This window comes from Stenella coeruleoalba (genome assembly GCF_951394435.1).
Source record: "Stenella coeruleoalba genome assembly, chromosome: 20".
Lineage (NCBI taxonomy): Eukaryota > Metazoa > Chordata > Mammalia > Artiodactyla > Delphinidae > Stenella > Stenella coeruleoalba.
Genome location: NC_137166.1, coordinates 14,405,650 through 14,420,851, shown reverse-complemented (window position 1 = coordinate 14,420,851; position 15,202 = coordinate 14,405,650). Strand labels below are relative to the sequence as shown.

General features: G+C 48.9%; 1 protein-coding gene and 1 long non-coding RNA gene across 2 annotated transcripts in view; one reads left to right on the top strand and one right to left on the bottom strand.

The window, feature by feature from the left end:
- LOC307178823 overlaps positions 1 to 15,202 on the top strand; it is a 96,987-nt gene that overhangs the window by 18,492 nt on the left and 63,293 nt on the right. The window lies entirely within an intron of this gene.
- Positions 299 to 15,202, bottom strand: part of CALB2 (calbindin 2) — a 29,368-nt gene continuing 14,464 nt past the window's right edge. Inside the window, exons 4-11 of the mRNA XM_079907368.1 lie at positions 12,529 to 12,609; positions 7,427 to 7,483; positions 6,770 to 6,847; positions 6,180 to 6,235; positions 5,805 to 5,844; positions 5,496 to 5,549; positions 4,663 to 4,734; positions 299 to 1,193 (exon numbers count right to left, since the gene is read on the bottom strand). Of these exons, the coding sequence (XP_079763494.1) occupies positions 1,077 to 1,193; positions 4,663 to 4,734; positions 5,496 to 5,549; positions 5,805 to 5,844; positions 6,180 to 6,235; positions 6,770 to 6,847; positions 7,427 to 7,483; positions 12,529 to 12,609 (555 nt within the window). The 3' untranslated portion in view covers positions 299 to 1,076. The remainder of the gene's footprint in view (positions 1,194 to 4,662; positions 4,735 to 5,495; positions 5,550 to 5,804; positions 5,845 to 6,179; positions 6,236 to 6,769; positions 6,848 to 7,426; positions 7,484 to 12,528; positions 12,610 to 15,202) is intronic.

The window sequence follows — 15,202 nt, the reverse complement described above, 5'->3', positions numbered from 1 at the left end:
CAGTCAAGGAACTAAGGTCCTGCGAGCCGTGCGGTGCGGCCAATTAAAAAAAAAAATGTGGATCCAATCCTCGGGATTCATACCCTGGCTTTGCGCCGCCAACTGGCCCTAAGACATGGGGCTCGTTACTTGACCTCTTTAATCTTGAGTTTCCTCATCTGTACGCTGGAGACAATCACAGCACCCCTCTCAAGGGACTAAGAGAGATACGGCAGGCAAACTGTTTTGCATAATACCTGGCATTTAGTAAACTTTCAATGAACTGATAACTGCTGTTATGATTTCAGAAACGTGGAAACAAACATGGAGCAGAGAAGTGACAGGCTGATGGAGAGAAGGCAGTGAGTGGCAAGGGAAAGTACAGCGTCCCGGGGTCCCACACCCTTGCTTCTAGCGGTTATGCCCCAGTTGGGTGGTCCCCTCACTCTCCCCACTCACTCGAGGACAGGCTCTCTCTTTGTCAGGGACTAGCGGCAGAGAGAAAGTTGACCACTCAGCCAGAACTGGGAGAGCTTCCACAGGAGAACATTTCCTTTTTATTGTCTGTAAACTCTTCTTTGGTAAACAAGAAACCCAAAGGGAAAGGGAGCACGCTGAGTCAAGGACAGGGCCGGTGCCCGCCACGAACAAGGAGCTCTGAGAAGACAGCTACACCACTAGCGAGGCGGGGCATGGAACCCGGGGGTTCGGGGTGGCTGGTGGCATGGGGGAGAGGCAGAGGGGAGGGTGCACTCTGTTGGACATAGAAGCCTAAATCATACAGCGAATGAGCTCATGCATCACAGCGAAGAGAAGGAGGGACTCCCCACCTGTGCCCCCGCCCACCTTCTGTGCGGTTGGTGCCCCTCTGCATGCAGAGCGCTGTGACTGGTCATCCAGGGTTGGGTTGGAGGGGGCCCCAGGGGGCCCGTCAGCAGCCCCTTCTCCGTCTCTTCTTTCCTGCTCTGCAGGCTGGGGTGTGTGCAGATGGCAGGGGCAGTGGGAGGGATGCTCAGGATCTCCGGGTCTGGGTGGAAGTGGCAGGGCAGCAGGGGCAGGTTTGAGGGGAGGTGGAGAAGCAGCCCCCATCCCCCCTTTTACATGGGTGGCTCACTGCAGAGGACAATCTCCAGGTCCTTGCGGTAGAGCCTCCCCGCCTCGGCCAAGGACATGACGCTCTTTTTGTAGCTGGTGAGCTGTTGGATGTTCATTTCCTAGGAGACAGAGAGGGAGAGGGTAAGAGGCTCAGCGGACGGCCCCACCTACACGGCCCAGCTGTTCATTCAGCCAGACCCTTTCCCTTATCCCATCTCAGTGCAAGTAGCTTAGAGGCACACAAAGCATGGGCCTTGGGAGTCAGAAAGCCCTGGATGAAAAACACTCTCCCTTTCACTTAGTGGCTGCATTGCTTTGGGGAAAGTATTCAACCTTTGCTAAGTCTCAGCTGCCTCATCTGTAAAATGGGTACAGTAACGAGCCTGCCTCATTGAGGTGTTATGATGATTCCGTGAGGAAATGAATGTAAACAATACTTAGCACAGTACCTGACACACAGCGTGCTCTCCAAACAGTAGCTGTGGTGACAGTCATTATCTGTGCACAGCTTCTCTAAATTCCTCTACCTCAGTGAGCCTCCCTTTACTCGAGCTGCTGGGTCCCTGCAGGTGAGGAGGAGAATGCCAGGGGCGCTCCCCAGTTTCGTCTTCAGGCCCCTTGGATCATGCTTCCCTAAAAGCCTCACCCAGCGAAACAAGGGATTCTAACTCCTTTCTCCTCCAGCGGCAAGCCTACCAGCCTACAGCTTGTTCACTGGCTCCTTGTGGCCTTGAGGGGCACTAAGACAGGTGACCCACAGACACATGCCCAGAGTCTCATACAAAATGGAGACCAACATGTACAGAACACCAACAGCCCACATGCCTTGTGTTGCCTTGGATGGAAATAGCCGAAAGTTCTGAAATAGAGCAAAGTCATCATCAACGTTGGAAACTCACTAAACAACCGTCTTTTTCTTTCCCTCCTCCTTCCTCTTCCTCCTCCTTTTGTATGGAACACGTCGGCAGATCTTTTTTTTTTTTTTTTTTTAAATAGTTCCCCTTCCAGGCTGATGGGTCATTATCTCCATTCAGCTAATGAGAAAAGTGAGGTGTAAAGACTAAGGTATTGGCTAAAGGATGGGACCAACTCTCCAGCCATAAGGAGTCTTGGTCCCCTGAGTAATTCTTCACGTGGCTCACCTGCCCTCAGTGCTCCAAGGTCAGTCTTTTATTGCATCGTTTGGTGACATCCCCTCACGTTACTGATTCCTGGGTTTGTGCCACCACCCAGCCCCAAGGCACTTTGCAGGCATCTCTAGCTTTGAGGGGCATCTTCACTAAAGTTGTGAAGTTCCTGGAAAAAATGTCACCTAGTCCATAACACCAGGGTGTGCCTGAGCGACCTACCACTCAATTAGGAGCTAAGGAAGTGACCCCATATATCAAGCCTGAGCTTGACAAAACCCTCCAGTTCAGTGCGGCATCAAGAGTTTTAGCAGAATGGACAGAGGGGGCTGCTTATTTTCTGTGTCTAGAAGTATTGCTTGAAGCTGAGGATGGCTTTAGCAAGTTGCAACTGTCTTAGGACTGCTAGGAAATGTCGAAGTTTGAGCCCATCAGCCTGTCCCTCAGGAGACTCAAACGTAAATCTGCTCAGAAACCGAATCACCGTCCGTGAAGGCACCATCAAAATGGCATACGCAGACTTCCCTGGTGGCGCAGTGGTAAAGAATCCACCTGCCAATGCAGGGGACACGGGTTTGAGCCCTGGTCTGGGAAGATCCCACATGCCACGGAGCAACGAAGCCCGTGCGCCACAACTACTGAGCCTGAGCTCTAGAGCCTGCGAGCCACAACTACTGAGCCCGCGTGCCACAACTACTGAAGCCTGCGCGCCTAGATCCTGTGCTCTGCAACAAGAGAAGCCATCGCAATGAGAAGCCTGCACGCGGCAATGAAGAGTAGCCCCCGCTCGCCGCAACTAGAGAAAGCCTGCATGCAGCAACGAAGACCCAACACAGCCAAAAATAAATAAATAAAAAATAAATTTATTAAAAAAAAAAGGCATATGCATCTGCCATGTGGGCTCACCTAAAAATGGCCATTCCCCTCCCATCTCAGGCGCTGTTATTTACAAGCAGGCAGCTCTCTCTACTGATTCATTCACTCAATCCCCATGTGCTAAATCTGGAGCTTAGTACAGGTGGAAGGCTCCCGGGTAAACAATTTTATTAATATCCTTGTTCTCTAATCTTCAGCGTTGTTTCCTAGCCCCAACCCCTGACTCTTTTTTGTTTCCACATCTCTGAGTCAAGCTGTGTAGCCATATGAGTTGTCTTTTGTGGTAATCAAGAAAGAGCCTAGTTAGGTGATGACCAGGAAATTCGGGTCTCTCCCAAGATTTAATGCCTGCCTTCAAGGCCCATCAGCCTCAGGCATAAAGCAGGGTGATATGGAGAATAATCATGCCTCATTAATACAATTACAGTTAAAGATATTTTCCATTACGATGTGCAACATTCCTTGGACACATAAGGATGCACAAATAATTTTCTCCTAGAGTTTGGTGCCAGGAAAACGTCTGCTGAGTTCAAACACTTGGTGAGTACTTCCTTTCTTCCTAGGAAGTATTTGCTTATAATTTGTTTTCTGCCTCTTTCAAAAAGCAATTGTAGGTAGTGTAAAGCAAAAAAATAAATTTAGGGTGAAAGAAATGAAGGATGATATTCAGGATAAAGAAGTCGGAAGGCAGTTGGAAAGGGAGACAGATAGACTCAGAGGCTGTGATGAATTTTTTGCCCTGAAATTGAGCATTATATTTAGCTCTAGCCGGACCGCCCAGGCAGTTAGACGACGCAAGGAATTATAGAGCGTTCCTCATCTAATTAAAGAAAGCAGCAAAACCATTTTCTCAGAGAAAGACATTTTGCAGGAGGTGGAGGAAAATGCCGCCAAGACTCATCTCCCGGTTCCTGTAAAAAAGTCTTTTTTGTTGGCCATGTGGCTGACACTTCCAAGAACTGGGCCACATCAAAACTGCCATGGCCTCATAGCTGCGTTATTTCCATCAGCCAGCAGGCAGAAGAAACCCAAGTGTCTGCCTGTGAATGGACAGATAAAATGTGGGATAGACACACCACGGAATGTTACTGAGCCTTAAAAAGGAAGGAATTTCCGACATGTGCTACACCATGGATGAACCTTGAAGACGGTTACGCTGAGTGAAATGAGCCAGACACAGAAAGATAAATACTGTATGATCTCACTTATATGAAGTATCTAGAGCAGTGAGATGCACAGAGAAAGTAGAATGATGAGTGCCAGTGGCCGGGGGCAGGCAGCAATGGCTGCAGAGTTTCAGTCTGGAAAGATGAAAAAGAGTGCTGGATGGTGGTGACAGTTGCACAACATCGTGAATGTAGTTAATGCCACTGAACTGTTCTTAAAAATGGTTAAGATGGCAAACTTTTTTATGTGTACTAAAAAAAAAAAATCAGTCAATTCAACCAGAAGAAAACCAAACCAAAAAACTGCCGTTGCCTTGTTAGGCGGTGATCAGAGAGGAGCAAAACGCACTCCTCGGCCTTCCTTCCCACCCCCATCCCGCCTCCAGGACAGCACCCCACCTCCGGGCTCAGCCACTCACCTTCTTGTTTTTCTCATACAAATCCTTCAGGAGGGCGTCCAGCTCATTCTCATCAATGTAGCCACTTCCATCCTGGCGGGGAGCAGAGGGTCAGCACAGAGCCTCAGAACTCAGGCCCCATGACCCCCGACCACAGTCTAGCTTTGCTAACGGTCTTTACTCTGAGCAAAAGAGGTGCCCAAATAACGTGTCACTTCTGACTTTACCAGTCACTGCAGGAAAGGGAGGGTCCGGGGAAAACTGTTGGTAACCTTCCCTTCTGGTGTTTTTCATTTGCACTGAAATTGTAAGTGAGGTTCAAGAAGCATTTTGCTAACTCCCTGGGTGTCGAATCCCACAACAAGATGTCAGGATGAACACAGGCTATTTAAAGTTTACCCCCAAGGAAAACCATTGGAGTCACCTACACAGGGGCAGCTAAGGGAGGGGCGACATTGGTACGGAGGGCCTCTCACTCCCCACTTCCTAGGAAGACAGCAAGATTATGACCTGGCACCAGGGGAGCAGTACTGAGCACCTCCTCTCTTTGGGTACCAACAATGTAATCACACCCTAGTTCCAGGCATAACCCTCTTCCATGAGCTATTCTCTCCTATACTTTTAAGGAACCAAAACCTTGGGTCCCACAGGCCACACACTGAAGGACATTTATCTTCTCACACAGCGGAAGATGCTGCAGGGAATCCAAAGGGACAGGAAGAAACTGCATGGCTCAGATTGTCCGACAGCTCGTTTACGCCTAAGGACCAAGGCGAGCCATTCTGGTGGGGTGGGGGGGAGGGGGGGCTGGAACGGGCCTCCTGCTTTTCCATCCACACCGTCCTCTGTCTTACCTTGTCGTAAAATGTGAAGATTGCGTTGAACTCCTCCGAGGTCAGCTTCATGCCCTGGAAGGCCCAAGGTATTAAAGACAGAAGCCAAAGCCCTGCAGAGAGTGAGTGTGTGTGTGTGTGTGTGTGTGTGTGTATGCGCGCGCACGCGCGTGTGCTGAGGAGGGGTGAGCTCGGGTGAGGGGAAGTGGGGAGGAATTGAAGAAAAGCATGTGTGTGTGTGTGTGTGCGTGCACGTGTGCTGAGGAAGGGTGAGCTCAGGGGTGAGGGGAAGGGAGGAGGAATTGAAGAAAAGCAAAGAGGCTATTTTACCTGAAATTTAAGCAGGAAGTTTTCCTGTACAGGCAAGAGTCTGGAAAGAGAATGTTAGAGCAGCGATTAGGAGACAGAGCAGAAGCAAGAACAACTCGGACCTGGGGGGAGGGGATGCAGAAGGAGCATCTGTAGTTATGGAAACGATCTCTGAGCACTTAATAATCAGGTGTCAGTGGAAAGTTCTAAAAAGAGGGAGACGGAACGTTGAGGTGATGATGATCATGATTTGACCTAACTTTGATTTGTGCTTCAGGACACCTGACCTGTCACCTTCCCCACTGATTGATCTTGGCGATAGGGATGGTAGCACAGGGATGATCTGCAGGGATCTTGTGAAAAGTGATGCTGGGGTGAGTGAGGGCAGGCACTTACCGGGACATCTCCGAGAGGCCCAGTTTGCCGTCCCCGTTCAAGTCAAACATCCGTAGCTGTTGGGGACAGAAAGTGGTGCCTGGGTTATTTGCTTTGACTTTCTCTCATGTCGGACCTTGGCCTGCCATCCCCTGTACTGGAGAGGAAGGAGGATGGGGGAGTATGCGCATGCGTCCTCTGAGGTCACCTGGTGGCAGGGACCAGCATGGGCTGAATCGGTCACTGGGGAGACAGCAGGGACTTGGTCATGGCTCCCCTCCCCCTTTCTCAGGGACAGGGCCGCAGAAGACAGCAGACCAGCACCGAAGGCCCACCCTCTCCAAGTTTATCCTCTCCTGGAGCTGTGGAGGCTGTCATGGAAACAGATGCTCCCGTCTTACACTGTCCCAGGAGCATCTGGCTGAGCGGGGACCTCAAGAGAGAGGGTGCAGGGCCCGTGAACTAGCATCCCTCTTGCTGGCTGCCACTGGGAGTCACCTCTCCTGGACCTGAAGAATCAGCCAACTAGCGACCCCACAAACCCCGAATCCCACCGATTTGGGGCCCGTGTCCTGCACCCCTGGGGAGGAGGGATACTTCCAGCCACTCACTATGGTTTGGGTGTACTCTTGGAGCTTAGGTTCATCATATGGTCGGTTCGCCTTCTTCAGCAGGTCAGACAGGAATCCCTGGAATACCAAAGTCCTCTTCAGAGCTCCCAGTTCAGGCTGTCTGTCCCTGACTCACCTGCTCCTTCAGATGGTCACTCAACACTGTTTTCCGGGGCACATCATTTGCGTAGCTTGCAGCCCTCACAATTCCCTCACCCCTTAATGCTTGTGGAGTAACCCTGAAGGGGGAGGGAGCTGCTGGATGCAACCTCACCCCATAGGCCAGGCAGTAGAAACTGGCTCTGGCTCCTCAGAGAGCCCAGGACACATGCTAAGCAGTGCCTGGGACTCCTTGGGTCCAGAGGAGTTTAGGGGTAGACGTGCAAGCGAGGAGGCCAGACTGCTGGAATGCCTGTCCTGGGCACTGACGTGCAGAGGAATGTGAACTGGTTGAACTCCTACAGCTCTGTGTTGCTGATTTCACATGGCTGAACATGTCTAACCATTCAGAGCCGGGCCTGAGTATCCTGAAGCCGACCACACACCTACATTCCTCACCCACCCTCTCCTCCCTCCCCAGGTTCCTTAAACCCACCACCACTTTGGTCTCAGGCCCATTCTCTGTGCCCTCCATGCCCTCTCCAAGGCTCATCTTACCTTGAGTTCGTTGGCTTCGATGTAGCCGCTTCTGTCTGTGTCATACTTCCGCCAAGCCTGCAATGAGAATGTCAACCTATTCACAAAGATTTATCCACACCTATAAGCTTCCCTCCATCTTCCTTTAACGGGCCAGGCCGGGTCTTGATATTCAAGAATATTACAATGAGATGGGGACATGGAGATGGTCTAGACCAGTCCCTTCCATGTCGCAGTTGAAGAGATAAGGGAAGGTGTCTTGGCCAAGGTCACAGAGAAGAAAACAACCCTGCTGGGACAAGGTCTCCTTACTGTAACTGGCTTCAGGGTCATCTTGTAACCAGGGTTATGGTTTTCTAAGGTGTTAACCAGGCAGATTTTTACCAGGGCCAGCACTATGATCTGTTGGATCCCATTTTTGCTGTGGGTATATTGGGTGTCCTTTTACTGTTCTGGAAGCTTCTCATTCTCCGCGTGGGAGTTGGGAGCAAGGGTAGGAACCCTCTGGAAGGGGCAGAAGCAGGCTTTGGTTACTCCTCATTGTACTGCGTCCTCAACCCCTCCACCACGATGCATGTGGCTGCCACGTCTGAAGGTGGAACAGAATTGGTAGTGGAATCAGTTTGTTTAGACTATCCCAAGGCCACTCCCCCATCTTTCTGATAAAAAACATCGCCCCATTTTTTTTTAGGAAACCACCCCTCTCTCATGCTCAGTCCACATGGTTCCGGAGGGGCTGATCCATCTCCAGAGGGAGGCATGTGATCTAGGCCTAGACAATCGGTCCATCACTGGATCTTGCTCCATACTGGTTCTGGGCTCTGATCTGAGTCCCAGTTATTCAGTACATGCACTGGGTCCCTGTGAGGGACCAGAGAACTGCCTGCTGACCACAGCATCTGGGGGATCAAAGAGAAGCAGAGCTTCAGCAGGTGATATGGGTCTGACCACCTCCTTCCTCTCTGTTCTGGCCATCTGAGCAGGAGCAGACATCACACAGGAGAAACAAGGAAAAACAGTTGGAATGGTTTAAAAATGTCCACCAATTCTTCACCTCCCTAGTTTCCCTCTCCTTGAATGTGGACTGAACTTAGTGACTGACTTCTAATGAATAGAACACGGCAGATATGGCAGTGTGTGGCTTCCAAGCCTAGGTCATAAAGACATTGAGGCTTCCTTCTTGTTCTGCCTCTTTGATCACTCACTCTGGAGGAAGCCAGGTGCCACGTCGTAAGGACACTCAAGCAGCCCTATAGAAAGGCTCGTGTAGTGAGAAACTGAGGCCCCTTGCCAACAGCCACGTGAGTGCACCACCTTGGAAGTGCATCTTCCAGCTCCAGTCAAGCCTTCAGATGACTGCAGCCCAGCTGACATCTTGACTCTGAACCAGAGCCACTTGGCTGAGCTGTTACCAAATTTCCAACCACAGAAACTGAGAGATAATAAATGTTCGTTGCCTTAGGCTGGTAAATTTTGGGGGGTAATTTGTCACACAGCGATAGTTAACTAATAACAATGGTCCTGAAAAAATCTGGTCCTGAATGCAGCTGTCCTGAAACCCCAGTGTTTAACCCAGTCTATCTTGTGGGGAGGCGGGAATACCATGGTGGGGAATGAGAGTGGGTGTATCTGTGACAAACGGCCCAGAGAACCCTGTTTCCCTAATCCTTGGTCTATTTTGCTGCCTGATCACAGTTCTTAGATTTTCTTCCAAGTTTTCTTCCCTTGATTTTTAATTCCTTCTCCCTCAGCTCCAAACAGCACAGCTAGACACCAGCAACTCTTGATTTTCTGAAAGTCAGCAGGCGCTAATTCTTTTCCCAAATTTGATCTCCTGTCTCCTCAACTTCTCCACATCATGTCCCCCACTTTAAAAGAAGTTTTTATTGTGGTTGATTTACAATGTTGTGTTAGTTTCTGGTGTACAGCAAAGTGATTCAGAAATATATATATATATATACACACACACACACACACGCGTGCGCATATATATATATTGTTTCCATTATGGTTTATCACAGGATATTGAATATAGTTCCCTGTGCTATACAGCAGGACCTTGTTGTTTATCCATTCTATATATAATAGTTTGCATCTGCTAGTCCCAAACTTCCAATCCATCCTTCCCCCACCTCACCTCCCCCTTGGCAGCCACAAGTCTGTTCCCTGTATCTGTCAATCCATTTCTATTTCGTAGATAAGTTCATTTGTGTCATATTTTAGATTCCACATATCAGTGATATCATATGGTATTTGTCTTTCTCTTTCTGACTTAGTATGATAATCTCTAGCTCCATCCATGTAGCTGCAAATGGCATTATTTCATTCCTCCTTTATGGCCGAGTAATATTTCATTATATATATGTACCACACATTCGTCTGTTGATGGCATGTCCCCCTTTTATTGTGAGGAGTGTGAGAATGTATAGATATTTTAGGATCTTTCTTCCATACCAGCAAACTAGGCTGTGTAATTCTCATGGTATAGTAGTGGCTCAAAAAATTTGATCCTGATTTTTTAAAAAGTTATGAGATATGAGCAAGTCCCGATAAAAAGGTAGATTTATTCTACGTACAACTTGGGTAAATGATTTTTGATTAGGGGAGAGTTCTTTCTTTGGGGAAAGAAAATGCCCGGCTCCATCAACATATCCCTTCCCATGCTCTGAAAGCCCGCCCTCGAGTAAGCACAAAGAAATATGTGCAGATTTTCAAATATGACGTCACCAACCACCTGCATGCCTTTAGTGTATGGGAATTTAGTTCATCTAGGTTGAGTCTTGACTGGGAGAAAAAGGCAGACACCCCCTAAATCGCCTCAGGGGAGGATAACCTGAAGGGACCCCAGTCCTCCCAGAAAGCAAAGCAGCCAGCTGCTTTCGGAGTGAGATCATCCTAGCAGTTCTGACCTCCCTCCCTCCCTCTCTCCCTCCCTCCCTGGATCCACCCCCAGCTCCATGCTCTCACGCTGGACTTCTCTTTCCATCCCATACTTTGTGCTCAGCCATCACAAAGTATGGTCATGATTCTCTTCCCATTCAAGGAAAAGAGTTCAAGAAACCTGGGCTTTGTGAAATCTCGAAGAAATCCTGAGGTGTCACTTACGTTAGAAATTAAAATGTTGGGATGAGCAGTGGGATGGAAGCACCTGGCAGCACAAACCTTTCAGGGCTACAGAGGGGCCATTTCATGTTTCCAGCTGATAATGATGGAATGAATGGACAACCCCAGGAGGGGATGGTCCTGTAGGATGATGGGGTCCCAGGAAACCTGTGGGATGGGGGTGGCGTTGGCTCAGTAGTTATGCTGGGGCTTAAAGGATAAAGGCAGGTAAAATATGGAACCATGTCAACTACACAGAGAGAAACCACTGATGATTTAGAGAGAGAGGGTTTCCTTCCCCTCCTCTTTAAGCATCTCTGCCCCCTGCAAGCTGTCATCCCCATTCTCCTGATCATAGGTGGAAGGGAGGCCAATCTCTGGCCGCCTCCCTATCAGGAAAGGAGTAATCAAGTATAAACGCTCCCTTTTCTACAGACAGAAAAACAGACACTCACGAAAGCAGCACCCTGACAAGTTCTATGTATAGGCGGACTTTTCCTCCTAGACAGGCAAGGGGGGAACTAAGAACAGAATCCAGCCTGTCAATGACCAGCTTATGGAATTTTGCCATCGTGAAAAAACTGGAGAAAATCCTTTAAAGCACAATAAAATTAAATCCATATCTGATGCTTAGGCAAGCTACCACTTCAAAAAATGAGTCTTCTGCCCTAAGAATCCATTATTTCTAACTGACTTTCTATCTATATGGGGAACTCACTGCCATGTGTGTTTCTGGACTAGCTCTCCAGTCATGTTTCAGCAGTGAATCAGGGACAGGGGATTACCGGTGGCTAGAAGTGGATTTAACATGACAAATGGCGACTGGAGTTGTGTTGAAGGCTAGTCATTATTTATCACAGCAGGCACTGTGTGTGCGTGTGTGTGTGGGTGGTATGGGTTGAATTTCACCTTGAGGGACACGTACATTGAATGGCTAGGGTGCAGAGCCCCAGAAAAATAGCAAAAATAACTGGTAGTTCGCCGGACATCAGGATTAGTAATACATTTGGTTAAACCGCATGGAATTTCCAATTTTTGTAAATAAAGAATGGTTAAATATGAGCAATTTCACATGGTTCAATCTGTCAATTGCATATTACTCAAAAGACACTTGAGTTTGGATGTCCTATTTCCCATGAGGATCTCAAAGAATTGCTACTGCAAAGATGGCAACATCTATTTTAAAGATGGACAGTGAAGCCCCAGACCACAGTCAAACACCAAACCTGGAAGATACTGGAAACTGGAATTCTCACTGGGCTTTTCCAGTTTTAGAATGGTACCTAAATCCATCCTTCTCAAGAATGCTCCTTGGAACTCTGAATTCCAGGAACACTAATGCTATTGAGTGAGAAGGAACTATGAAAGATTCTGGAGGCAAACCAAGTGAAACAGGTCTCTTTACTGCAGGATTTCTCAGAGCTTGTAATATGCAAATATCTATGGCAAATACCCAAATGGGAAGTGGTGTGTACACATTATTTTCCAAAGGTACTTTACCCAAGCTTACCTCTCACCTTATTCCCCACACTTTAACGTGCACACACGTCACCTGGGGATCTTGCTAAAATGTAGATTCTGATTCAGTGGGTCAGGGACTCTGCATTTCTTTTTTTTTTTTTTTTGCGGTACGCGGGCCTCTCACTGTTGTGGCCTCTCCCATTGCGGAGCACAGGCTCCGGACGCGCAGGCTCAGCGGCCATGGCTCACGGGCCTAGCCGCTCTGCGGCATGTGGGATCTTCCCGGACTGGGACACGAACCGGTGTCCCCTGCCTCGGCAGGCGGACTCTCAACCACTGCACCATCAGCGAAGCCCGGGACTCTGTGTTTCTAACAAGCACCCAGGTGGTGGCGACATTGATGCTCCTGGTCCATGGACCACATTTTGAGTAGTTGAGCTACTCAAAAGGGGTTTAGTGTCTTCCAGGGACCATTCCCAGGCATTGGGTGGGCCTGGCTCTGAACACGAGAGAAAGGCAGGCCCCGATGTACAAAAGAGAAGGCAGCGCCTTGGTCTCACCTCCATAAACTCGGTGCTGGAGCCCACATGCTGCCTGAAGCACAGAAGGAAGTTCTCCTCGGTCGGCAAGATCTGCGCCAGCTGTGGGGATCAGAGAGCAACAGTAGCATTACGGAGAGCCCTGCCAGGAAGCAAACAGACTTTCATGCAGGAAGGATGGAAACCAGCCAGTGGCAAGGCAGCATGGGAGTCACATTTTGCTCCATTTTGCTTCCTTTCTTGAGAACAGGGGCTGACAGCCCTTCAAAGGGGAAGAAGGGTGTTCTGAGAAGCGCTTCTGGGTCACCCCCAAACCTTCAGGTATGAGCAGCTGGAGGGACAGAAAGTGGTGCCACTTTAAAACGCGAGTATCCAGACTCAATACTTACTAGATGGTTCCACATATATAATTCTAGAAAATGCAAACTAATCTGAGTGCAGGAGGGCCTGACCAGACAGAGGAACATTTTGGGGGTGATGGAGATGCCGTATTTTGATTGTGGTGGTGACTACATGGCTGTATATAACTGTCTAAACTCATGGAATTTTACACTTCAAATCAGTACTGCTTGTTATATGTAAATTATACCACAACAAATCCGATTTTTAAAAAACTGCAAGTACTCTTGTGCCGCAAACACTGTTGGCTGCCCCTCTCCCCCCCTCAATGGCCTTCCCCTCTTCTCTGCTCCCAGCATGCTTGAGTCACAGGCAAATCCTAATTAGTCTCAGCTAGATGTGATAATCCCATTTCCCTGGCCAGTGATTGGCTTATGGCTAGACATGTGACCTACTCCTGGCCAATGAAATGTGAGGGGCGGTCTACTGCGGGTACCCCTGGGAAAGGTTTCCTTATTCTTATCAGGGACCAAATGAGATGGACCCCTTCTGCATCTGGATGTGATGCCTGGAACTGCTCTAGCCAGCTTGCTACCAGCCTGAGGATGAAGCTGTTTTAGGGGTGGAGAACAGAACCAAGAGAACTGCCGAGAAGCAGGGCTGGAGACCTTGTCTTCTTCACCAGGAGTCCTTCTCATGGCCTTTCTCATTAGGAGCCTCTCATAGTTTAAGCTAAGAGTCAGTATATTATGGCCCATGAGCCAAATCTGGCTCAATGCCTGTTTCTGTAAATAAACTTGTATTGGAACATGGCAGGGCCCTTTCATTTACATAGTGTTTGTGGTTGTTCTGTGCCACAGGGCAGAGTTGTTGAAGGCAGGGTTTACAGCTTGCAAACCCTAAAACACTGACCATAGTCTGGAACTTTACAGAAAAAGTCTGCCAACCCCTGGTTTAAGCCCATTTGAGTCAGGATGTTCTGAGGCCTGCAGTTTAGGCATCTATAGGGATGGTCTTGGTGCTTTTCACAGATCACCGTTAACTGGGCTGGTAGCCCATCCCTCAGCTGCTGTGAAGGATGACCGCTAGTGGCTCATTGCTGCCCCCTGCAGGAGAACTGCCCTCCACCAATCTGCCCCAGCCATCCTCCCCTCTGACCCCCATCCTGGAGGGGGCAGCTTGCATCCAACGCCTGATTGACATAGGGGTGCAAAGGGCCATCCTACCCCTTGCTTCAAGGTGGGGCCAACCCCGTGGCGCAATCCACACTCCAGAGCCCCCCATGAGATCAGGCCAAGATGAGGCTCCAGCTGAGACCATGCGCTTGCTTAGCTTCTTGCTCTGCCCTTTCCTGTTGCTCTCTCCTCCCTTCTCTTGAAATCCTACCCACGAATCTCTGTCTCAGTCTCTCCTTCCAGGGCCCTGACCTAAGGCACCATGGCAACCAGTTCCCCCCGGGAGGAGTTCTGCCCTCCTTTATGTGCTGCTGTCATCATTCTGGACCACTTGACCATGGGTTGCAGACAGATTTCCAGAGGTGTCTGGTTAGGCCTGCACACACAGGCACATGTAGATGTGTCTGTATAAGTGTATGTGTGTATATATAAATTGTTAAACAAGGAGGCCATTAGACTGAGGTAGCGTTAATGCCTTAGTAGCCTACGTTAGCAAACCAAAGTCTAAACACACAGCCAGAGCAGCCAACTAGGCTTTCCTGAAGGATGCGGCCAAACAATTTCCTTGCTTTGTAACTGGCTCTTCCATATACACGTCTTTCCCATAGCTCCCATTGGTAGAGTGTTCCTAACTATTTTAGGTTCGGCGCTGGCCCGTTTGAATTGATTTTTGCTCCAATAAGCTCTTAAAATTTTTAACATGCCTCAGTTTATCTTTTAACAATATGTATATATCTATGCACATCAATACACACGTATGAATGTGTGTGTGTGTATATATTAATATATATAAATTATACATGCTACATATATAAATTATACACACACACACACACACACACACACACACACACACCCCTTTGGATGCCTTTAGGTGGGGCATGAACTCTCCCGTTCTGCAAACTTCACCCTCTCTTCTGTCTTAAACTGAGCTCATCACACATTTATAGTACCCGTTGGACCCTGAGAGCATTAAAAGTCTTCATCCCTGTCTTAGGCCAATGTGTGTTGCTTCCTCGTTCCTTGTGAGTCAAAGGAAAAGCTCCATCTGTTCTCTTTCATCAGCCTAAGTGCTGGGAGGGGTGGTGGGGCTTCAAGACCACCACCTCACTTGGATCCCTAGAAGGACTCCTGTGCGAGGGAGAGGCACAGGCAACCGACGGCCCTTCCCGTGTAGCTCT